The sequence below is a fragment of the Xyrauchen texanus genome, chromosome 38 (assembly GCF_025860055.1).
Source record: "Xyrauchen texanus isolate HMW12.3.18 chromosome 38, RBS_HiC_50CHRs, whole genome shotgun sequence".
Lineage (NCBI taxonomy): Eukaryota > Metazoa > Chordata > Actinopteri > Cypriniformes > Catostomidae > Xyrauchen > Xyrauchen texanus.
This window is the reverse complement of record NC_068313.1, coordinates 37,150,077-37,173,362: the sequence shown is the minus strand read 5'-3', so window position 1 is coordinate 37,173,362 and position 23,286 is coordinate 37,150,077. Positions and strand designations below refer to the sequence as shown.

Here is a 23,286-nt window from a genome sequence, read left to right as displayed (position 1 = left end):
CTAAATGTTTTTTTCTCAATGTACGTACTAATTGAAATAAATTGAATAATTGCAATGACTTATCTTTTTTTCCCCAGACGATCGAGTGCTATTTAAGAGCTGTACTTAATGCAAAGGGTGCAAATATCTACCAGCTAAGCCATTACACCACAAGTGTCATTTTAAATGGCCCAGAAGACCAGGTCAAACGACAAGGTTTGAAAAAAGTGAGTGCAACTACTTATGATTCTGCATTTTTATATGTCCATGTATTTTACAGTACACAAATACGTTTATTTACATTTCTGATATATAGGTCAACTTTGAGCAATATGATGGGGTCATCTCTGTTGTAAATATCAGACACGTGCACTGGAGGTTTGTGGTAAGTCAAAATATATTATAAGTAAAAAATACAATTATTGTGTATGACTATTACAGATAAACATTGATACACCCATACATAAATGTTTGACCTTTTCACAGACATTTAATTGAATGACTAATTATTTTTTTTTTTTATATATTTAGTATCTGCTACAACTAACACCATTTTCATACTTGACCCTCAACGCGGTAGTGATGAAATGAAACTTGCCACACAAGCATGCAAAAAAATTGTGTATGTTATGTTGTTTAAAAAATCTGTAACCTTTTTCGATCTACAACACTAATATTGGAATATTAGCATATGGATGTTGCTGAAGACCACCACAACCCCACACACTGTATTTTTCCTACAACAGGGAATATTTCAGGAAGAGAGGAAACCAGCATGGAAGAAAAGACTGGGTGGACACTATGTGGAAGCCTGGGACAATACACCATTCGTTCCAGGAGGATGCTTTCAGCTGTGGTGTCTTTGTGATGCAGGTAAATGGAGGGAAAACTACTTTACATAAACACTGTTCTCACATTTTCCCATATGAGACTAGTAATGTTCTCCGCTCTCCTTCTAGATGGCCAAGCAGGTGGTCATGGAGTGGTCATGTGGAGTGGTGGTGGTGTAATGGTCTAAACCACATAACTGGTAAACTGGTAATCAGAAGGTTGCTGGTTCGATCCCCACAGCCACCACCATTGTGTCCTTGAGTAAGGCACTTAACTCCAGGTTGCTCTGGGGGGATTGTCCCTGTAATAAGTGCACTGTAAGTCGCTTTGGATAAAAGCATCTGCCAAATGCATAAATGTAAATGTAAATGTGGAACACTTTCCAAAAATTCCTGAGAGCATCAACATAATACCCAGCAAAGAGGAGATGTGCCACATCAGGACAAATGTTGCCAAAACAATTTTGCAGGCATCAGGTATTGGCAAACTATTTTGAAAGAACAGTTTATTTCCAGAGACAGAGTGATGGAGTATAATTATCTACATTATCATAATTGCAGTGTCGAGAGATGAGTATTGCTCTGTATGTGGACAAAAAGACACTAAGGACCAAACAGAGGAGCTCTGCACCTGGGTATTCTTTATGTCATTATTGCCTATTTGTTGAAAGTGAAAAGAAATTGAAGAGAAAATGAGTTTTCACAAATAAATTTCATAATTACAACAGTTTCTGAATAAATCTAACAATGTCCTATTTTTCTTCCAGGTTCAATGTGAATTATGCCAGAGGTGGTTTCATGTCCAGTGCCTCGAAATGAATCTGCCACCAGAAGAAGAACCATGGATTTGTGGTTTGTGTTTGTAAGCTATTCAGTTAGAGGAGCTCATGCTAAAAGTGTGTTTAAATTGTAAAAAATATGTATTTGATGAAGCAGAAAAAATACAGACGTATATATATTTTCTTGCTTATGTTTTATCAATTTTGCTTATGCTTTATCATTTAATCATTTGCATATTAAATATCATTTAACCAAATCTAATCACTCATATTGTAAGAAACATTACTATTAGGTTGATGTGTTTACCATTATTATCATTTGAAATGTATACTTGCTGCTTTTCTTTTATTCATTTGTATGCCTCAAATGTAGCTGACTGATTTAGAAGTCTGTAAGTGTCCATAGACAGACCACAAATGCTTGAATGTCTCAGAATAAAGTGACAAATTAATGTTCTATTAGCTAAACCTCTTGCAGAAGGGACATGTTGTGCAGTTCTGTATTGTGTATTGTATTAAGATGAACATAAAATAAACAACTTTCTGACTGACACTTTTAGGGTACCAGACAATGTGTGTATGCCTCACCCCACTTGTCCTGGCAAATTATCTCCGCCCCATAATTCCCTTTATAAAACAGACAATATCATTTTCCTTCAATGACTTAATATCAACAAAATATCTCAACATTGCTGATTCCAGATTCATTTCTAAATTAGCAAGCACTGTTACTGCATTCAGATATCAGATACAGACATTAAAGAATACATGAAAAGAACATTTCAGTAATTACACTGGTAACTTCTATAACAAAGTCAAATCTCACAAGCCTAGAGAAGTCATTCAACTCATGTGATATTTAGACAGAAAAATATTGATGAATACCTTGATAAGTCACTTATTACATTTACATTGAAGCAGCAGTTTATTAAACATCATGTTTGCTGTCATGTTTTCTGAGTACTTGTCAATAATCTGATGGATTCAGTCCCACGGACAGTAATATTTCTGCAGGACTGTAAACATCAATCAATGTACATGAATTGTGTTATTGTTAGAGTTCCATGTTAAACACAGATGTCATACAACAGGAAAACATCAAATAGAGTTTAGCCATTTTTTTATTCAACACCTGGAGAACACTGTTACACACTCTTTATCACAGATAAAAACAGAAAAACAGAGGTGAATAAAACAGCAAGACATGGGCTGTAGTATGTTCTGTAGAGTCCAGACAAGATGATCCAACTTGCTTTGTAGCAGTCGTCTCGATGCTTTTCAAAACCTTTTGAAATAAATCATATGTCATTATTAAAACCACCACACTTACACACTTCTTTTTCATTTTTTTTCCTCAAATAAATAAATAAATATAAACGGTTGTAAAATGAAGCAATTAACTATGTTCAGGAGATTAAACATGATTTTCCTTTCTACAGTCTGGATTGTACCAAATTACAGCTCATGTACAGATTCATTCATTATTATTTCATAAACACATTTTTAAACACCATCATTATAATGCAGGTTTTGTTGCTAAAGGACATTCTATAGCATCAGAACACATCATGTGAGAGATATTTGCCAGTAGGCTACATCTGCAGTTGGCTAAAATGTAGTTGTCTGTTTGCACACGATGAAAAACAATATGAACTTTTTAGACGGTCCCTATCTTGGTTACCACACTACATTGAATATTCATCTCTAAAGTACATGCTTAAAAATATACTTGCCCATTTTGATCGATTGTAAAAAAATGTTGTAGTTCACAAACTTTGTTGTCAATATCATGTAGCTGCTTCGAATCTGAAAAAAAAAAAAAATTAAAATAGCTTTATTGACTATTTAATTGAAAAAGTTCTTTAACGCGAATGTGCGAATATAAAACCAACTTTACCTAAGTCTGCCTGAATATGACCCAAGCTTTGAGTCAGAACACTAATAAGTTTCGTCACGACATCTGGATATTCTCTCTGCTAAATGTGACATGGCAAATAATGACATGAGATGACCTAGATACACTTACATTTACTGGGAGCATCGTAAGAACTTAAGTAGCTGTATAACGCAGGGTTATGTGAACATTTTATACTTCAAAACAAGTTTTTTTTTTTTTTTTAAATACAGGGAACACATGCACGTTTGTTACGATCGTTTAACTTTTCATTTGTAATCTATTTATTGTCTCCTTTTACAGTGATAATGTAACATCTATTTATTTATATATTTTTAAATATGGAGTTTAATTTTTTTTTTAGAAGACAACATACTATGGTATAGACAATTATAATCTATAAAGTAAACATAAGAATCAATCAATAGTCCAATCAATTGAGAGAGAAAAAACTGAAGATGCTGGCTATGTTAGCGAGTATGGCTAATAAATCCACCGCTTTAACTGATCTCTAACTTCTTTATCTGAAGCAAACGCTGTTAAAACACATTTAATGCTAATTAAATAAAAGGAAACAATCAACTTTATATACCTGAGATCCACCTGCATGCCTGTGCTCAGCCATGATGTTTGATCCGTGCCTCAAGCTAATGACGTAACTTCCAGGGAGGCATCACTGAGCCCGTTGTACACGCCCCAATCCCCTGACTCCACCCCCACGTCAAAACAGTGCCATAAAGTGAAACGCAAAGGCAAAACGGTCTCATGAGCTCACACATGATGGAAATGCAGACTAAAAGAAGCATTGCAAAATAATTAGTAAGCATTGCAAAGAAAAAAGATGTGTGGCAAAATCATTGCTGCCTAAAAATCTGTTCCAGAGATAAAAAAGGATAAAAGTTCTTTAGTTTATATTTTGCAAAACTTTATTTTTGTTTGCAAAACTTTATTTTTTTATCTCGATATTTTATTTTACTTTTGTGATACTTAGTTTTTGTTAAAAACATTTTTTTTTTTTTTTTGCTCAATACTTTTTTTCTTTTGCAAAACTTAATATTTTTGCAAATATATGTGGCATGGAATTGATCCCATAGATCTGTTTCTCCAACTCCTGATGCTCACAAACACAACACACAGTCACATCTGCACACTAGTCTCATAAGTAACAACATGACATATAGTAATGGGTCTTAAATATATTCCAGGTTCAATCCACAGCATTTGTGTTATAATGTTGATTATCACAAAAATGTATTTCCTTTAATAAAAGCACAAATGTGTGTTCCAGTGAGACACTTCCAATGGAAGTCAATGGGGTTTAATCTGTAAACATTAAAATACTGTTTCAAAAGTATATATATAAAGGCCTGTTTCTTTATATAATTTATTCATACAAATTTACTCTGAAATTATCCGTGAGCAAATACTTCATACAAAATAAAAATGACGGTAATATAAACTTGTTTGTTCCCACCCCAAATTCAGTGTTGCTGTGTTACACACTCAAATAAACGGAGCAATTTTATAGTCACAGAATTTACATTTTTCCACAAAATCAAAATATAAATAGATTTCTTATGGTTATTTCTAGGATAGAAAATACTTTAACATCGAAAACGTCACTAACTTCAGCTTTATCCGTTGCGACCGGATCAATTTGAACTTGCGAACCGGATCAACCGATTCACTGAAAAGATTCGACTCAGAAGATTCACTAATCGGACTCGGTCAACGCTCGTTCTCTGTCATGAACTAACGACTTATTTCTCGGTTTGTTCCTCACACAAATCTGTTAAATTGATTTCTTAAGACTTGTAACGGACGAGTCGTACGAACTAAACTACTTTTATGATAATTATGGTGTTTATTTTGTCGTTTAGGGACTTGGAAATGTGGCCTGCATATTTTTCACAAAAATCACCTTTGTGTTCCACTGAAGAAAGTAAGTATGGGGTTAGGAACGACCTGAGGGTGAGTAAATTAATTGTGCTTCTTGTGTAAACTGTTTATTTAACTCTACTGCACGTTTGATATGTGCAGTGTTACAAACATAACTCAATTTTTGTTTTGAAACATTCAACTCTTGATACCTCTTGCAATGTTGATTAAAACACTTGAAATGAACTGTAGTTAACAGGTTTATGAACGCACATTCTCTCTGATTAACTCACATGATATACAACATAAGTCTGTAAAGGGATCTGCAGACTGTGTACAATTATCGCCCCCTCAGAAAACAACCGTTATCATTTAAAAATGTTAAATTCCCGCTCTTACGGTGATGCGTCACTACGGGTAACGCATCACCGTATTATCAAACTAATAACAAGAAAGGGGGAGCGGGTATAACATCAGTACAACAACATTATTGTTTTCTTGTAATAATAATAATTATGTATAAAAAAGACTTTCGTTCAAGAGAGAAACGCAACAGGTGTTTTAGGCATACACTCAAATAAAGCGAAACAGAGCGAACAAAACGAAGAACAATTAAATGAACCCCCTCAACTGTGTGTTGTAAAGTTCTGAGGTGCTCAGAAATAACAAGGAGGGGGGCGTGTCCTGAAAGATTGACAACATACACACACAGACACACTAACCGTCAATGAAGAGGAAGATGAAGATGAAGATATCCATGATAAAGCTGATCAGTGTCATGGCGAGTTCCAGCAGCATGAGGAAGATCCAATCCGCCCCGATCCCAGACGTGAAGAACCGCTGACAGTACAATAACCAGTCTTGACAGAAACTACAGTACCCATAATGCACCAGAATTCCCCTGACAGACTCCATGAAGAGAGGCCTCACAGCTGCTTCAAAATACATGTTTGAGGTATGACAGTGTATAATTAATGTTAACATAATGTGAAAAAAGATTAAATAAAAGTGAATAGTAACTGAGGCTCATTCTGCCTAATATACAAGTTAAGCTCAATCAACAGCATTTGTGGCATAATGTTGAAATTATTTTGACTCGTCCCTCCTTTTCTTAAAAAAAAAAAAAAAAAAGCAAAAATCAAGATTACAGTGAGACACTTACAATGGATGTTGATATCTGGAGAGCTTAAAGGCAGAAATATGAAGCTAAGTCCCGCCTTACAGGTAAAAGAGCCAATCACCTTTTAGATACAGACACCTGTCAATCAACTCTAGAACACGCATGCGCATTAGCTATACAAGTCGGAGGACAATTTTAGTTTTTTAGCGTAATATGAGGTAAAAAAAAAACACAATTTATGATTAAAATATTAATATATTTTATTTCTGATATTAAATATGTTCTTCGATCGTAATCTTGACCAACCGTTTGTGAGATTTTGGTCTTTCTCCATTCAAGTAGATAGTAGCTGCACTGACATGACTGTAAATAACCTCCCGAGAGAATTACAGAAATGACCGACAGTGGACTGACTTGCTAGAGAGACTTCGGTAATGTTCAGAGTTTACAAACATGTTTTAATTCTTATCTGTAGTGAGATTCAACCTCGTCCTTTCATTTGTTATGTATTAGTGCAGCTGCATGAGGACTCACGTGTCACTCAGACACGAGCATGCGCAGTTACTGTTACTGACTTCACCAGTAAAAACGAAACCAAAAACTCACCTGTGACTGTTTCTACCCCGGACATTATCAAGAGACTTAAAGATATTTTACATCTCACGGTAAGTTAATAATAATAATAATAATAATAATGAAGCCTATTTTTAAATCAATAAACTCTTCCTGCAGATGTTTGGATATTAGTGATCAGATAAAGTATTGATAGTTTATATCACACTCAGTTTTTCTCAGTGTGTCATTTTAAGATCGAGCACTACACGTCGATATTTTAAGCCGCACAAACTTTTATATTTGTAGAGTATTTTCAGTAGTCGGCATATTTCTGAGAGATATCCATTCGTCTTTGTGTTTAATAGATTTTCACGACAGTCAGATCAAATGAACTCCATAAACAAGAACTAGATTATAATAAACCGGAAGTGTTGAACAGGCCCAAAACTGCTCGACGTCTTTACTTACACGATCGGACAGGAGATAAATCATCATGTTATCGGATGAGTAATATTTTGGTGTGAGTTTGAATTAATCTTTCTTTATTTTAAGGGTTAATCGCTGTTTTTATTAAATCAAATTTATTTAGATTGAAAGGGTTTTTCCTTCAGCTAGTAAAAGTGTCTGTTGTAGAGACTCTTTGGTGTTAAAATATCCTCAATGGTGTGACCTGAGATGTTTTTCTTTTCTCATTAAATAAATAAATAAATATAAACTTTAATAAAGAGGATAATCAGAAGTACACCTCTCTGCTTGTTCTTCATGTAGTTGAGAAACCTGTATTTGAGGCTGTTTGAGCTGTTATTCACACTAGTGGATTTGATCCGCCCACAATTATTTACATTCTGCTGTTCTGAAAATGAGGTAAAGCAGAAGTCTGGTAGTTATTTTTGATCTTTTAATGCTGATTTAGAGAGTAAAGTATGACAGTGAAGCGGCTCTGAGTGTTGTTCTTTCTGTTTAGTGTCTTTTATTAGTGTAGTGAAAGTTTCAGTTCAGTATCTTGATGTTTTTGTGTGTTTGTGTTCTTCAAATGCAGGTCTGAAGATTATTATGGGATATATTGGAGAGAGCTGCTTCTAAAATGAGTCTCTATGAGGAGAGAGAGGATGGAGCTGTTCACCATCAGAGAGCAGCATCTCCAGAATCCAGCTATGTGTTTATGAAGAGTAACAACTCCATGATTAAACCCCCTGATCTCAGTGATGGAGCAGTGACCTCTGACCCTGTGTGAGTATAAACATGATGCAGGTGATTTTATTGGTGCAATCCCGGATGAAACAATATTTAAATGTGAGACAAAATAAACTAAATGTACACAAAGATATTTCGACTACCTTTATTTTAGTATTCATCTCAAATCTATCAGAAACCTTTATGCTAAGATAATGCTAAGACTCACCATGACTATTGTATATAATGTATACCAGTTTAACATTAATATTATACACTTATAGGAACAGTCCCCCAAAACTGAATATTCTCACATTTACTCACACTCATGCTATCCAGATGTGTTTGACTTTCTTCCTTCTGAAGAATTTTATTTAAAGATTTTTGAAAGAATATTTCAGCTCTGTAGGTCCATACAGTGCAAGTGAAATGAAAATCACACAAAGGCAGCATAAAAGTAATCCATACAACTCCTGTGGGTTAATCCATGTCTTCTGATGTTGTATGATAGATGTGGGCGAGAAACTGATCAATATTTCAGTCCTTTTTTTTTTTACCATAAATCGCCACTTTCACCTTCACAATACATTGTATGGACCTACAGAGCTGAGAGAATGTTCTGAAAATCTTCATTTGTGTTCAGCAGAAGAAAGTCAAACACATCTGGAATGGCATGAGAGTGAGTAAATGATTTTTAGGTGAACTGTCTAATATCAGTCAAACACAACGGAAAGTATAAGAGATTATACTGTATATACATGGAGTAATATGGGTAACTATCAGTCTGAGCAAGAGTGAGATACCTTCAAAATTACAACATCCATGAAACATCTAGAACATTTACGTTTATGCATTTGGCAGATGCTTTTATCCAAAGCGACTTATTACAGGGACAACCCCCCCCGGAGCAACCTGGAGTTAAGTGTCTTACTCAAGGACACAATGGTGGTGGCTGTGGGGATCGAACCAGCAACCTTCTGATTACCAGTTCTGTGCTTTTGCCCACTACGCCACCACCACTCCATCGAAGTCCCAAAATTTGACTTGTTGGTGAAACACCAACCAAAATATTGTTTTAAAAAACATATGACAGGTCTAAAGAGAGATCATCTAAATTATTATTACTAAACCCATATCATCTGAATTATTCTGTCTTTTATATGTATCACCTGCAGACAGAGAAACACATTTGTACCTCCAGAATCCAGCTGTGTGTCTATGAAGAGTAACATCTCCATGCATCATCCCCCTGATCTCAGTGATGGAGTGATCAGGTGAGATCATATCCAGTGTTGAAGACAATAAGACAATTATATTAATATAAACAGCTGACAGGACTAAACACATATCATCTGAATTATTCTGTCTTTTATATGTATCACCTGCAGACAGAGAAACACATTTGTACCTCCAGAATCCAGCTGTGTGTCTATGAAGAGTAACATCTCCATGCATCATCCCCCTGATCTCAATGATGGAGTGATCAGGTGAGACCATATCCAGTGTTGAAGACAAGACAATAAGACCATTATATTAATATAAACAGCTGACAGGACTAAACACAGATCATCTGAATTATTCAGCATTATTGGAGATAAATCATTAGAATTATTTCACTTTTTCTCAGAAACACCAGAGGGAGAAAGAGAGGGAGAGATACATCACATGATGAAACAGACTATGAAGAAGATGACAAAACACTGGCCCAGAGAATCAAACTTCTAGAATATCCAGAAGAGTCCATGGGTAACAGCTCCATGTTTGATCCCTCTAATCTCAGTGCTGTCTCGGTGATCAGGTGAGATCCAGTATTGTATATTGATTTATGTTTTAAGGACTATAATGTCTCCTGTTCTTATTTTCTCAGTGTAAAAATACACATCAGAGCGGACGTCCTCCCCATTGTAAGTGACTCGCGGTAACTTATTTAAAGAAAAGGAGGGACGAGTCCAAATACGTTATTGTGGTAATCAACATTATGCCACAAATCCTGTCGATTGAACTTAACTTGTATTGAACCGGAATATTCCTTTAATGTCACAGGATAAATGAGAAGACACATTTAACTGTAATAATAAACTGTGTATATATTTTCACTGACCCAACACAAAAAATGTAAAATAGCCGTTTTTACCATCGTGGCTTTAAAAAAAAAAACGTATCCGAAGCAAAATATATTTTATATCCTGTATATTATGTTTTACATATTATTGTGTATTATTATCCCCCCAAAATTGTATCACATTTATAATTGACAAGATATGATTTATGCCTTATGTAACCCCATATAAGTGCTTTACAGTCATTAATTCATTAATTCATCACATTAACCTCTGCCGTCCTGTGTTTTTAAGATAAGAGTTCTGTGGAGCACATTATGGGTTTTCAGTCTCCCGTTTACTCATTCTGTCAACTTTTGGGGCTTGTGTAAATTTTTCACAAGTAGGATCAAAGATTTAGTTAGTGAGTTTAAGATTTGATAATTGGCTGAGTATAAAAACTTCAGAATCCCCGAGAGAGGAGATCATGCTACTGAATCAGCTGTGACGTGTAATATACAGTAGACATTAGACCTAATATGTGAATAAAGAATGTGGAGAAAAACATTAAGTTAGACAACCCAAACAAGGCCAACAGTGACTGATACACAAAGCACAGAAAGAAAATACCAGTTCAGCCCAGAAATGAGACCTGTAACAAGTGTGTCATGAGGATGATATGAAGTGGACTGTTTGAAAAGTCATCTTCACACGGCAGCTGAGAAGCTCTGATTTTGCTTCTTTTCTTATCAAATGCTATTATCATGTCGAATTAATGTTTATGTTTTTCAATATTACATAATTAAATTTACATGTTGGATCCCGAGCTCATGATTTTCAGGCACGTGTTTAACCGGGTTTTAACTAAGGTTATTACGTTTCATTCTGCTCTTCATCTCTAAAGGGAAATTAATTAGATAAAGTGCTAGCACTTTAAATCTAGCGCTCTGTCCCTTTAATAGAGAGTACGCACATGAAACGGCATTTATACTGCACGGAGAGTCAGAGATTTACAGTCCAATAGAAAGAAACTGTTGATTTCTTGTGTTCCTATGAGTGGATTTCTCATTTTTACCAACATACTAAAACAAGGGCTGTCGATTTAATGCATTAATTCAATGTGATTAATTTGATTAAAATTAACGCGTTAAAAAATGTACACAATTAATCGCAATGCCCCCGGACCGAAATAAGGAAGTTTCCTGAGAAATGCAAGCTTGTAGTACCACCTGTTTACTCCAGAGGGCAGTAAGTGAAACTTCAGCTGTATGAGCAACACATAGTTATACAGTGAAGAAAACAACTTTAGCAGAACAGCTCAGACATGCGTTACATTCTTGTGTTCAAAACACTTGATGGAGCGCAAATCCGAACTAAGAGATCTCAAGATGTGTTCTAAGTATTAAACTATATTTAAGTTGACTAAAAAAATCCATGAAGTTTTTTTTTTCCTGCTATTTTCCACACATTGGTAATTGCTGCTGCTCGGACACTCGGAACAGAGCAAGGACAGTTCTGGGAGAGTCTGCTATGGATTTGATTCCATAGTCTGCACGTTCTTGTGTGCGCATGCATCCAAATAATTGTGCACTGCGCACACAGCTAACTATAATTGCGCACTGCGCACACAGCAAAATATAATTGCGCACGCAGCAAAATATAATTGCGCACTGCTCACGCAGCTAAATATAATTGCGCACGCAGCTAAATATAATTGCACACGCAGCTAAATATAATTGCGCACGCAGCTAAATATAATTGCACACGCAGCTAAATATAATTGCGCACTGCGCACGCAGCTAAATATAATTGCGCACTGCTCACACAGCTAAATATAATTGCGCACTGCTCACGCAGCTAAATATAATTGCGCACGCAGCAAAATATAATTGCGCACGCAGCAAAATATAATTGCGCACTGCTCACGCAGCAAAATATAATTGCGCACTGCGCACGCAGCTAAATATAATTGCGCACTGCTCACGCAGCTAAATATAATTGCGCACTGCGCACGCAGCTAAATATAATTGCGCACTGCTCACGCAGCTAAATATAATTGCGCACTGCGCACGCAGCTAAATATAATTGCGCACGCAGCAAAATCTAATTGCGCACTGCTCACGCAGCTAAATATAATTGCGCACTGCTCACGCAGCTAAATATAATTGCGCACGCAGCTAAATATAATTGCGCACGCAGCTAAATATAATTGCGCACGCAGCTAAATATAATTGCGCACGCAGCTAAATATAATTGCGCACTGCGCACGCAGCTAAATATAATTGCGCACGCAGCTAAATATAATTGCGCACTGCTCACAGCTAAATATAATTGCGCACTGCTCACAGCTATATATAGTTGCGCACTGCTCACAGCTAAATATAATTGCGCACTGCTCACGCAGCTAAATATAATTGCGCACTGCTCACAGCTAAATATAATTGCGCACTGCTCACAGCTAAATATAATTGCGCACTGCTCACGCAGCTAAATATAATTGCGCACTGCTCACGCAGCTAAATATAATTGCGCACTGCTCACAGCTAAATATAATTGCGCACGCAGCTAAATATAATTGCGCACTGCTCACGCAGCTAAATATAATTGCGCACTGCTCACAGCTAAATATAATTGCGCACTGCTCACAGCTAAATATAATTGCGCACTGCGCACGCAGCAAAATATAATTGCGCACGCAGCTAAATATAATTGCACACTGCGCACGCAGCTAAATATAATTGCTCTCACGCGTCTCTGAGTGTTCGGTTTGAAGACTTTGTTTGTTCGGCGTAATTGTTGTGCTCTCTTACTTGTTGTTTTCTTGCACTAATGTTATAAATGCAGCACTGGCGCGATCGGGCAAGTGACCGTTCTAGCAACTGGCCCGAATCTTTCTCACACTGGCCCCGGGCCATCGGGCAATCCTTATTGTCGAGCCCTGCTGTACATATACAGGGTTTCTGCAGGTCTTAAAAAGTCTTAATTTGCCCTTCTGCAACAATTCATAAATTCATAACTTGATGGCATTAAATGTTGTAAGAGGGATTGTTTTCTCGTTGCGTTTAAGAAGGGTGACCAGACGTCCCGTTGTTAAGAGGTGTGTCCTGACAATGATCTAAACTATGTTATTATGTCCGGTTTCAGCTGGTAGGCTCACTGAATTTTCTCAGATTGCTTTTAATTTACTCATTTTCCTTCTCGCCATTTCTTTGGTATTGTGTGCCGAGAAGAGAAGCGATTTCGATGCGTCGCATGTTGATTTTACGATACTTTCATTCTAATAAATCTGCTGAAATGTTTCTTATTATGAAAATGACTTCATGCTTTTGGCACACACTCTTAGAAATGCTCCAATAAAAACTGTGTTTTCAACAACGAGCTGAAAGAAGCCGATCCAGTTCTTCATACAACACGTGAATATGTAAGCGAGTATTTTACTTTCACTGTGAACGGAGGTAAATCAGACAATGTCACATTTAGACCGCTACACTGCACGTTTCACATAGAACAAGCACTTATATGATGAGATGTGGGGGTGTGTTTTGAGTTTTAGGTTCCAATGTTGTGAACTTTGTGATAAAATGTGTACCTGACATGACAAACCATTTCATAATTACACATGCAATATGACATCATATGGGTAGAATACACTACATGGAGTTTGTACATTAAAAAAAAACTAAATCTCAAGTCAAATATAAACTTTCACAAAGTATATAGTCTATACCGTTAAGTGCAGAAGTTTGCACACCTCTTTCAGAAAGTATACAAATAGCCTATAAGAGATCAAAGATTATTTGATAAACAAAGATAGTGTTGTCACTGTACCAAAATGTCAGTAGTTCAGCCCTAATGCAAATGATAATATGCTTTTAACCCTCTGGGTTCGACGGACACGCCGGCGCGTCCTGCTGGATATTTTCGTCATTACAGCAGAAACAACTTAAAATACTCATTTTTGGGCATATAGATAAGTGTAAGACATCATTAGAAACTATAAAGGGTCTACTTTTATTTGTGTGCACTCACAATAACAACAAAACCTTGTGCTTTTGTAAAATTAAGAAAATAAAAAGGGTGAGCTTTCAGCTGTCTCTGTGTTCACGAGCATATTTCTGAAACACGTCACTAAAATAAACTGAAACTCTGCGAATACTTATCACACAAACATGAAACATATGTCTAAAGAAAGCTTAATGTCTATTTTAAATAAAACAATTCGAATTTAAAACAAATATTCTCCTGCCATATAATCTGTATGAAACAAAGTGATGTACGGTTTTCCTGGCTCAGCTTCATTATCTGTAATGTGATCCACCCACCAGCAGAGCGCGCCATTCATACGCTAATGTGCTGAGGCGATCAAGGGAAAAGTATACGCCCCCGACTGCGAGATTTAATGTAATTCAAACACAACTCAACTTTTCTGTGTGCTTGTAAACTCCTGGATGTAAGAAAGAGTTCACATTTTCCTCAGAAGAAGAGCGGGCTCAGATGAACATTTGTATTTTGAAGAGAGTCTTGATCCAGCCGAGGATACAATTTCAGACGAGTAAGTCAATTAGATTTCATTAGCTGACGTGCTATTTTATATAAACGTACATATTTTACTATTGGGACTGTTTCCAGACAGGATTCAAAGTATTGACATACTTTTAGTTACATGTAAATGTTGTTATTTACATTGTATGCTATATAAATATGATATGTAAAATGATATAAAAATAATATGAATGTTTAGATTATATTTCAACGTGTTTATGCTGCCTCATTATCATCAACAAAGCTTGTGCTTGCAAATATGTGTCAGGTTAAATTTGTAAAATACACTTTAAATATGCCCATATTAGAAAATCAGCATCTTATAATGATTTCTGAAGGATCATGTGACACTGAAGACTGCAGTAATGATGCTGAAAATTCAGCTTTGATCACAAATTGCATTTTACAATATACTGTAATTTCCGGACTATAAGCCGCAACTTTTTTCCCACGCGTTGAACCTCGCGGCTTAAACAACGACGCAGCTAATATATGGATTTTTCCCGCTTTCAAATTTTATTTAAAAAAAAAAAACATTCTGTGACATGCTCAGTTTTTTGGCGGCGTGAAGCTTTCATTAGACCAATGAAATTGCCGAACGGGTTAAGGTCAAACAACTTTTTTGTTTACTGTTTAGATTAAATCGAGCGTGCTCAAACTTCTCATCATTCTGATTACGGTAGTCATTTTGTCACCCTCAAGACACGGAGAAATGCATATGATGCAGCTTTCAAGTTGAAGGCCATTGATCTGGCTGTTGGAAAAGGAAATAGAGCTGCTGCACGGGAGACGTTGGAAACAGCAGCGTGAGGAATTTACTCAGTGCAGAGGCTATTCAACTCCGACACCGAAGGAGATGACTTCAGTGGTTTCATGTGCACAAGAGGAGGAAGATAGTGACAAATGACTTTCTTGCTAGGCTACTGTTTACTGCTAATTTTTTTTTTTTTGTTACAAGCCGTGTGTGGCAGCGGGGGCGTGGTCAAGCGCCCGTCCGGGAGAGAAAAGCGGTAAGGGCGCTTACACCTGAGCTAATGTCTTAACACCTGTGTCTAATTTCAGTAAGCATGGGGAGAGCGGCATAAAAAGGCAGCAGAGAGAGAGAGTGAGTGAGTGAGAGAGTGAGTGAGTGAGTGAGTGAGTGAGTGAGTGAGTCAGTGAGTCAGTGAGTGAGTGACAGACAGACACACGTCAGTCTAGTGTTGGTGCATAGAAGACCAAGAATTGAGAAACTTTATAATATTGATTGTAAACATTGCTGTGGCCATTAAAAGCCTTACCTGGAACGTCAAGTGCCCTGCTTCACGTGTCCTTCTTGGGAAAACTGTCACACTGGCACCACTGATGTAAGCACCCTTACCGCTTTTCTCTCCCGGACGGGCACTTGACCACGCCCCCGCTGCCACACCGTGTTTCGTTAAAGCCTATTTATTTTTGTTACAAGCCGTGTTTCGTTAAAGCCTGTGTAAAGTTAATTTGTTTCAATGTACCGGTAGGCACCTGCGGCTTATAGACAGTTGCGGCTTATTTATGTTTAAAATAATATATATTTTTTTAATTCAGTGGGTGCGCTCAATAGTCCGGAAATTACGGTATTTAAATAGGAAACTTTTCTTTTAAATTGTAAAATGAGTTCACACAATGTTTTTACTGTATTTTGGATCAAATAAATGCAGTCTTGGTGAGCAGAAGAGACTTCTTTTAATGGTAGTGTAGGTCTAAAATTAAGTAAAGTCTTTATGTAAATGTATAGTCAGATTACTTCTTTTAACTTAAAACTTGATTTTGATCATTAAGTCTCCTCGCATTCATTCTCTCTCGGTCATATTCCTCATTGATAGGCCCAGGGGAGGGTCTTTTGTCTCCTCAGGTGTGAATCACATAAATATTCATGATAGTTCACGCCTCAAGTACCATAGTACCATTCAACACTAAAAGTGTCTTACAAAAGTTCAATGACTATATTGTTTTGTATGAATGAGTGATCAGGATGATTTTCACATCATTTTGTAGCAAAAACTCTCGTCTACAAGATCCAGTTCTCAAAAGTCTTGTGGACAAATGTTTAGTATGTGTTATATGACCTTATTTCAATGACTTAAAATTGTAGTTTTTTCAAAAACCATGCATAAACGTTATTTTCTCAGAAATACAAACATGTACACACATGTTGCTCACATATTATTGTTGCCCAGTTTGTACTGAATACAGTGTTATCAGGCTTTAGCCATGAATATGTTTTTAAGCAACTGAAAAAAGCACAAATGTCAAGGCATGTCAAAACTTCTCCAGGGCCCAAAACACCCTCAGACCCCAGAGGGTTAAACTCCCCTGCTTTATTTGCTTGAATTAAGCCGGGTGTCTTTCAGGTGCTTTATTAAGTTTGATGCGTTTCCTCCTTTCGTCAGAATATTGTGAAAGCAGCGTTTACAAATAGGTTTTTGCTGATCTATGATATTTCCCTTTTCATCAGCCTCAAATCCAAAGAATTTCCAAACCTGGCTTTTTCCACTTTTCATTTAGACAAGATTCAGTTGAGACTCTGCAGCAGTTTGCTTGTCGCCATCTTTGCTTGTTGTGAGCGTTCAAAAGTTCCCGACTCTGCATGGGTAGACGCAGTACCTTCAGAAATTCTGGTATCGTAAAAAAAAAATTTGTTTTAGTACCGGAGTACCGGTATTTTTGACAACACTTAATTTGTTATGCAGTGCTGCCCTTCAGAAGCTACACAACACAAAATGTACTCTTATTTGCACAAATCATCCTGTTCAAAAGTTTGCACCCCTTCTTGCGTTGCCTTCTTGAGCATCAGTAATTGTTTACACCTTCTTTAATAGTTGTGAATGAGTCCCTCAATTGTCCCAAGTGTCAAAAGCTGAATCTGATTCATAGTCACTTTTGGGAAGAACTCAAATGTGCAGAAGATGCTGAGAAACCAATGAATTATACAGTAGTTGGTAGTCGTCACCGCTCAGGACAAAGCATGAACATTTATTACACAAACAGTCACTGATCATCGAGAAAGCAACACACCATATTAAACACCAAGAGAATATAAACTTCTGAACACGATCATGTGTGTAAATTCAGTCACTATTTTGTTTTGTGGAATATACAGTATGTGAGGATCTGTGATGTCAAATGGCTTCTTCAGGGCCGTACTAAATAAATACAACATGCAATATTTATGATCCCTCATTAAAAAACATAATGCCATTTTGATGGACTTTTCTCAGTAGCTTCAGTACAAACTGCAAGTTGGAAGAATAAGATTATTAATAATTATGGCTGTTGATTTAACAGGTTAATCAAGCACAATTTATTATATGAAAAATAATGCATAAAAATTAAAAGTACAATTTATCATGCCCCCTGACCATATGCAAATTCTGATTGAAACTTTGACTGTCTCAATTTTCTTAGTTCCTCTGTTCTTCTTAATTCCTCTGCAGTGTGGAGATAGCTGATCTGATCAGATCTGGGACGTCCGATCGGACAGAAGCAGTGGATGATGTCCTACAGAGACTCAAAGACACTCACAAAACCATCATGAAGAACCAGTATGAGAGTTTATTTGAGGGAATCAAACTACAAGAGAATCAAACCCTCCTGAACAGGATTTACACACAGCTCTACATCATCGAGGGAGAGAGTGAAGGAGTGAATGAAGAACATGAGGTTTTACAGATGGAGAAAAGTTACAGGACACTCCAAGACACTCCAATCAACTGCAATGACATCTTTAAACCTTTATCTGAACCAGGATGTGAGGAGAAGAGAAGAGAAAACATCAAGACTGTTCTCACTAAAGGCATCGCTGGAATTGGAAAAACAGTCTCTGTGCAGAAGTTCATTGTGGACTGGGCGAGGGAAAAGCCAATCAAGATGTAGATTTCATGTTTGTGCTTCCATTTCGAGAGCTGAACTTGATTAAAGATCACCAGTACAGTCTTCACAAACTTCTGCTGGACTTTCATCCTGACCTTCATGATCTGGACTCAAAGATTTATGATGAGTGTAAAGTTGTGTTCATCTTTGATGGTCTGGATGAAAGCAGAATTCCTCTGAAGTTTTCAGACAGTGAGAAAGTTTCTGATGTGACTGAGACTTCATCAGTGGGTGTGTTGATGTCAAACCTCATCAAAGGAGATCTGCTTCCCTCCGCTCTCATCTGGATCACCTCCAGACCAGCAGCAGCCAATCAGATCCCCTCCAGATACATCAAACGTGTGACCGAAATCCAGGGATTCAATGACCCTCAGAAGGAGGAATATTTCAGGAAGAGAATCAGTGATGAGCATCAAGCCAGCAGAATCATCTCACACATTAGAAGAGCAAGAAGCCTCCACATCATGTGCCACATACCAGTCTTCTGTTGGATCTCATCCACTGTGCTTCAAATCATCCTGAAACAAGACGACAGTGCAGAAATCCCTCAAACTCTGACTGAAATGTACATCCACTTCCTGCTCATTCAGATCAAAATGAGGAATGAGAAGTATGAAGAGAGAGATCCAGAGAAAGTGATTGTGAAACTTGCTGAACTGGCTTTCAAACAGCTGATGAAGGGCAATGTCATGTTCTATGAGGAGGACCTGATTGAGAGCGGCATAGACGTCACTGAAGCCTCAGTGTATTCTGGGATCTGCACTGAAATCTTTAAGGAGGAATCTGTGATTAATCAGAGGAAAGTCTACAGCTTCATTCATCTGAGCTTTCAGGAGTTTTTTGCAGCACTTTATGTGTTTTTCTGTTATTTACACAAGAACTGTGAGGTTCTGAAAATGTTTCTGAGTGGAAAACACAGAACTCGATGTGAGGATGTTCCTCTGGATATGTTTATGAGAGGAGAACACAGAACTCGATGTGAGGATGTTCCTCTGGATGTGTTTCTGAAGGAAGTAGTGAATGAAGCCCTGAAGAGTGAAACTGGACATCTGGATCTTTTCCTTCGATTCCTTCATGGCATCTCACTGGAGTCCAATCAGAGACTCTTACAGGATCTACTGAAACACACAGAGAACAATCCAAAGATCATGAAGAAAATAATCCAAAACCTCAAACAAAATCAAAAAGAAAACGTCAGTCCTGAAAGATGGATGAATCTCTCACACTGCTTGATTGAAATGAAAGATAATTCTGTTGTTGAAGAAATGCAGGTCTTTTTAAAATCTGAAACAAAGAAAAGTCTTTCTCCTGTACAATGTTCAACTTTGGCCAACATGATCCTGATGTCAGAGGAGGTGCTGGATGAGTTAGACCCCAACAAATGGCAAATATATTCAAGAGAGGGTCGACAGAGACTCGTACCAGCTGTGAGGAACTGCAGAAAAGCTCTGTGAGTGTTAACATCTAATATTTAATCACTATAATTACATCTGACAGAAGGTGTGATCTACGGTAGGTTCTTGGGTTTGTGGCAAACTCAAAGTCATGTCAGCTGACATAAAGAAGAATTTAATTTGACTTTGGATAAAAGTGTCTGGTAAATGAATAGAGGAAGTTTTAAAGGGGTCATGAAATGCTCTATTTTATCATTTTATTATCTTCACTGAGGTCCACTGATAATGTTAAAGTTTTTCTTTCACTAAATCAGTCATAATTTAGTAATATTTGATCATTTTCCTCCCTGTCTCTGGCCCTCTGTCTGAAACACTCAGTTAAAACTTCAGTGTAAACGCCCACTGTTCTGATTGGCTAATATCGTGCAGCCCCTCAAAAACAACCATATTTGAAACTCAATTGGAAGAGAATGAACAAGCTAATTTATAAAACTACATTTCTGTGTTTGCACATAATGCAAATCCAACACATTACATCCTAATATATCGTTGCTGTCTGATGCTGAGAATTTATTTTTGTATGTAATCTGAGCTTTCACTTACAATTTTAGATCGAAATCAGTTTTATGACTAGATTTTCTAGTCTGGTTGTTGAGTGGACAGTTCAGTTTCGAGATGTGTTTTCCTGTTCAAATGCATAAATTCAGAATTAACTTTCACTCACTGTAAAAAAAACAGCACTATCTTCTATGGCCGTGAGAAATGCAAAATTATAATTATAATACAATGATATTTGGGAACGTGCATTGCAACTGATTTTTTATAACCGTGATTGTTGATACATTTCTACTGGTCTGTTACACATTGACACAGATCCATTCAGCTAATTTTCTGCATTTGCAAGCTGTAATTTCCACTCGCAAATGTGAGAAAAACACTGTAGAGCCCTGATTATTGTACATAATTCACACAATTTACAGTATCCTAACTGTGTAAATTAAATAGTATTTGTCATTTGTTATCCTTAATAAAATACAAATATTTGGGGACCCTAATGCCATATGGGCCATTTCAGTAGTCTTTAGTGAAATCTGACGATTCTCAATACAGCTTTAATACCACAAAAAATAATATCACTAACTAATATGTTAATTATGGAAGAATGGTTTCAGGTTCTTAAGTTGAACAGGGGCAGCTGTGGCTCAGGTGGTAGAGCGGGTTGTCCTCTAATCGCAGGGTTAGCGGTTCGATTCCCGGCCCACATGACGCCACATGCCGAAGTGTCTTTGGGAAAGACACTGAACCCCAAGTTACTACCAATGACAGGTTAGCGCCTTACATGCAGCTCTGCCATCATTGGTGTGTGAATGAGACGCAGTGTAAAGCGCTTTGAATACCGCTAAGGTTAAAAAAGCAGACCATTTACCATTTCATTAATTATTTAAGACTAGTAAACAGTCAGTAATAAAATAACAATAAAAAGCAATGAATAGAAATAGATTTAATAAAGTAGAACCAAAAATATAAATTAAGTAAATTCAGTGATTTTTAAGAGTTTAAAAGTTATCAAGGCTATCAAGTATTCAAGAAAACGTTCAGAATGAAATACAACATAAAACTGCTACTGGTCTTCACTTTATGGTTAGAATACATTTTATACTTTTTAAAACTACTAAAGTTACTCAGTCATGGGCAGTGAGTGTTTTCTCGTTTTCTTGTTCTGGTTGTTTGATTATTATAATGACAAACTAGACAGCAGCAGGTCTATTAGATTACATTTAAACTTACAAGTCTGACATTTTAATACAAATCTGCTTTTTTTTTTTTCCACCGTGTACTTTCACTTTAGACATCACTCTCAGTGTTTATATTAGAGATGCACCGATCGACCGGCCAGGGACCGGATTTAGCCGATTTTCCGCATGCTCGGCCGGACCGGTGACCTGCCGGTCAGCCTCACATTTTTCCGATCCCAAGCCGGTCCGTTTTGTTGACAGCGGCGCAGGCAATAACGTCACAGCCGCATGTAAACATGTCATTGCCGTGGAAGATCTTCACTGTGTGAGTGAAGAATACATAAAGTTCGAAATGTGTAATAATTGTAAGGCCAAAGTAAACCGTGGGGGAACCACCACATTAACTTTCGGAACAACAAACCTAATTAGACATTTAAAACACCATCACCCAGCTGAAAATGCCCATTTTAAAAAAGAAGCTAAAAAAGGGAAAGTGGCTAAAGCTAGCCAGAGCTCAGAGCCTGCCACAAGTCAGCAGCCTCTCCTATCATTCCTTGGAATGAGCAACGAAAATACCAAAGCAATTACGAGGAAAATTATGGAATTCATGGCCCTGGATGACCAGCTGTTCTCCATAGTTGAGGACAGAGGCTTCAGAAATTGATACATTTCCTCGATACGGAGTATGAGGTACTTTCCGACGTCGCGTTGCCGGAGTTGTTTAATCTCGTGTCATGTCACACACTGTTATCTGTCAACATTTGGGTACACAAATCCGGGAGAGGGGAAGGGGGGTGCTGGATGGCAGAGGCAGGCTAAATACATACAAATTGTGCCGTTGTGATTTAATGTGCTGAGTAACGTCATTTTGCCCTCCATGTCCGATATTAAAATCAGTGCGACACACATTGCAAAAGGCGTGGGCATTGTCGATATGGCTTCGGGATATGAAATTCAATTCTTCCATCCAGCTGTTGTTAAATGTACATGTATATTTTGTTTTTTTCACCGGAACACCAGATGATTCTTCCTCTCCCTCTCCCATATACCAGTGATGCTTGATTTAACATCCCGCGTCTACTACCTGCGCAGATATCAACAGCGCAAATGGGTTTTGGTTGCCAGATTGTGGTCATAAATTATTTGTAATTTGTATGTTGTGTCGATTGTGTGAGTAGGAAGCGTTTCATTCAAGATCTGGCAACTGGACCACCTTGGAATAATATATTGATTTGATTATTCATATATAACGTGGTTTGGGCCATACAAATTACGAGAGTTTTTTTGGGAGAAATAACAAAACGGGAGACTCCCGGGAAAAACGGGAGTGTTTACAGGTGTGCAAACCATTCCCGAAGCAGTGCTCAGTTTTACAACTGATATTTGGACCTCTAACGTAAGTTGAGCGTATTGGACACTTCAGTTTTTCAGATCTTTGGAATTGGTTTGTTAGACGAGTAATAAAGAGAAAAAGGTCCA

The 23,286-nt window shown here is 37.2% G+C and overlaps 2 protein-coding genes across 2 annotated transcripts in view; one reads left to right on the top strand and one right to left on the bottom strand.

Moving 5' to 3' along the window:
• Nucleotides 1–2,455: 2,455 nt before the first annotated feature.
• On the bottom strand, nucleotides 2,456–6,540 carry LOC127631548 (chloride channel protein 2-like). Its single transcript, XM_052109711.1, has 4 exons — nucleotides 6,523–6,540; nucleotides 6,083–6,295; nucleotides 3,322–3,394; nucleotides 2,456–2,873 (listed from the first exon to the last, which is right to left on the bottom strand). The coding sequence occupies exons 2-4, from the start codon at nucleotides 6,273–6,275 to the stop codon at nucleotides 2,867–2,869; spliced, it is 273 nt and encodes a 90-aa protein (XP_051965671.1). The 5' UTR covers nucleotides 6,276–6,295; nucleotides 6,523–6,540; the 3' UTR covers nucleotides 2,456–2,866.
• Nucleotides 6,541–7,068: 528 nt separating this feature from the next.
• The window catches only part of LOC127631544 (NACHT, LRR and PYD domains-containing protein 3-like), a 114,549-nt gene continuing 98,331 nt past the window's right edge, over nucleotides 7,069–23,286 (top strand). Inside the window, 7 exon segments of the mRNA XM_052109702.1 lie at nucleotides 7,069–7,145; nucleotides 8,075–8,265; nucleotides 9,384–9,482; nucleotides 9,597–9,695; nucleotides 9,836–10,006; nucleotides 18,242–18,651; nucleotides 18,654–20,127. Coding sequence (XP_051965662.1) covers nucleotides 8,120–8,265; nucleotides 9,384–9,482; nucleotides 9,597–9,695; nucleotides 9,836–10,006; nucleotides 18,242–18,651; nucleotides 18,654–20,127 — 2,399 coding nt within the window. The 5' untranslated portion in view covers nucleotides 7,069–7,145; nucleotides 8,075–8,119.

What these genes read in the sequence shown, in the direction of transcription:
- LOC127631548 (XM_052109711.1), bottom strand. Translation starts at nt 6,275, where the DNA reads ATGGAGTCTGTCAGGGGAATTCTGGTGCATTATGGGTACTGTAGTTTC. An exon ending in CATCTTCCTCTTCATTGACG is followed by an intron (nt 3,395 to 6,082) that starts GTTAGTGTGTCT and finishes TTTTTTTTTCAG; the next exon opens with ATTCGAAGCAGCTACATGAT.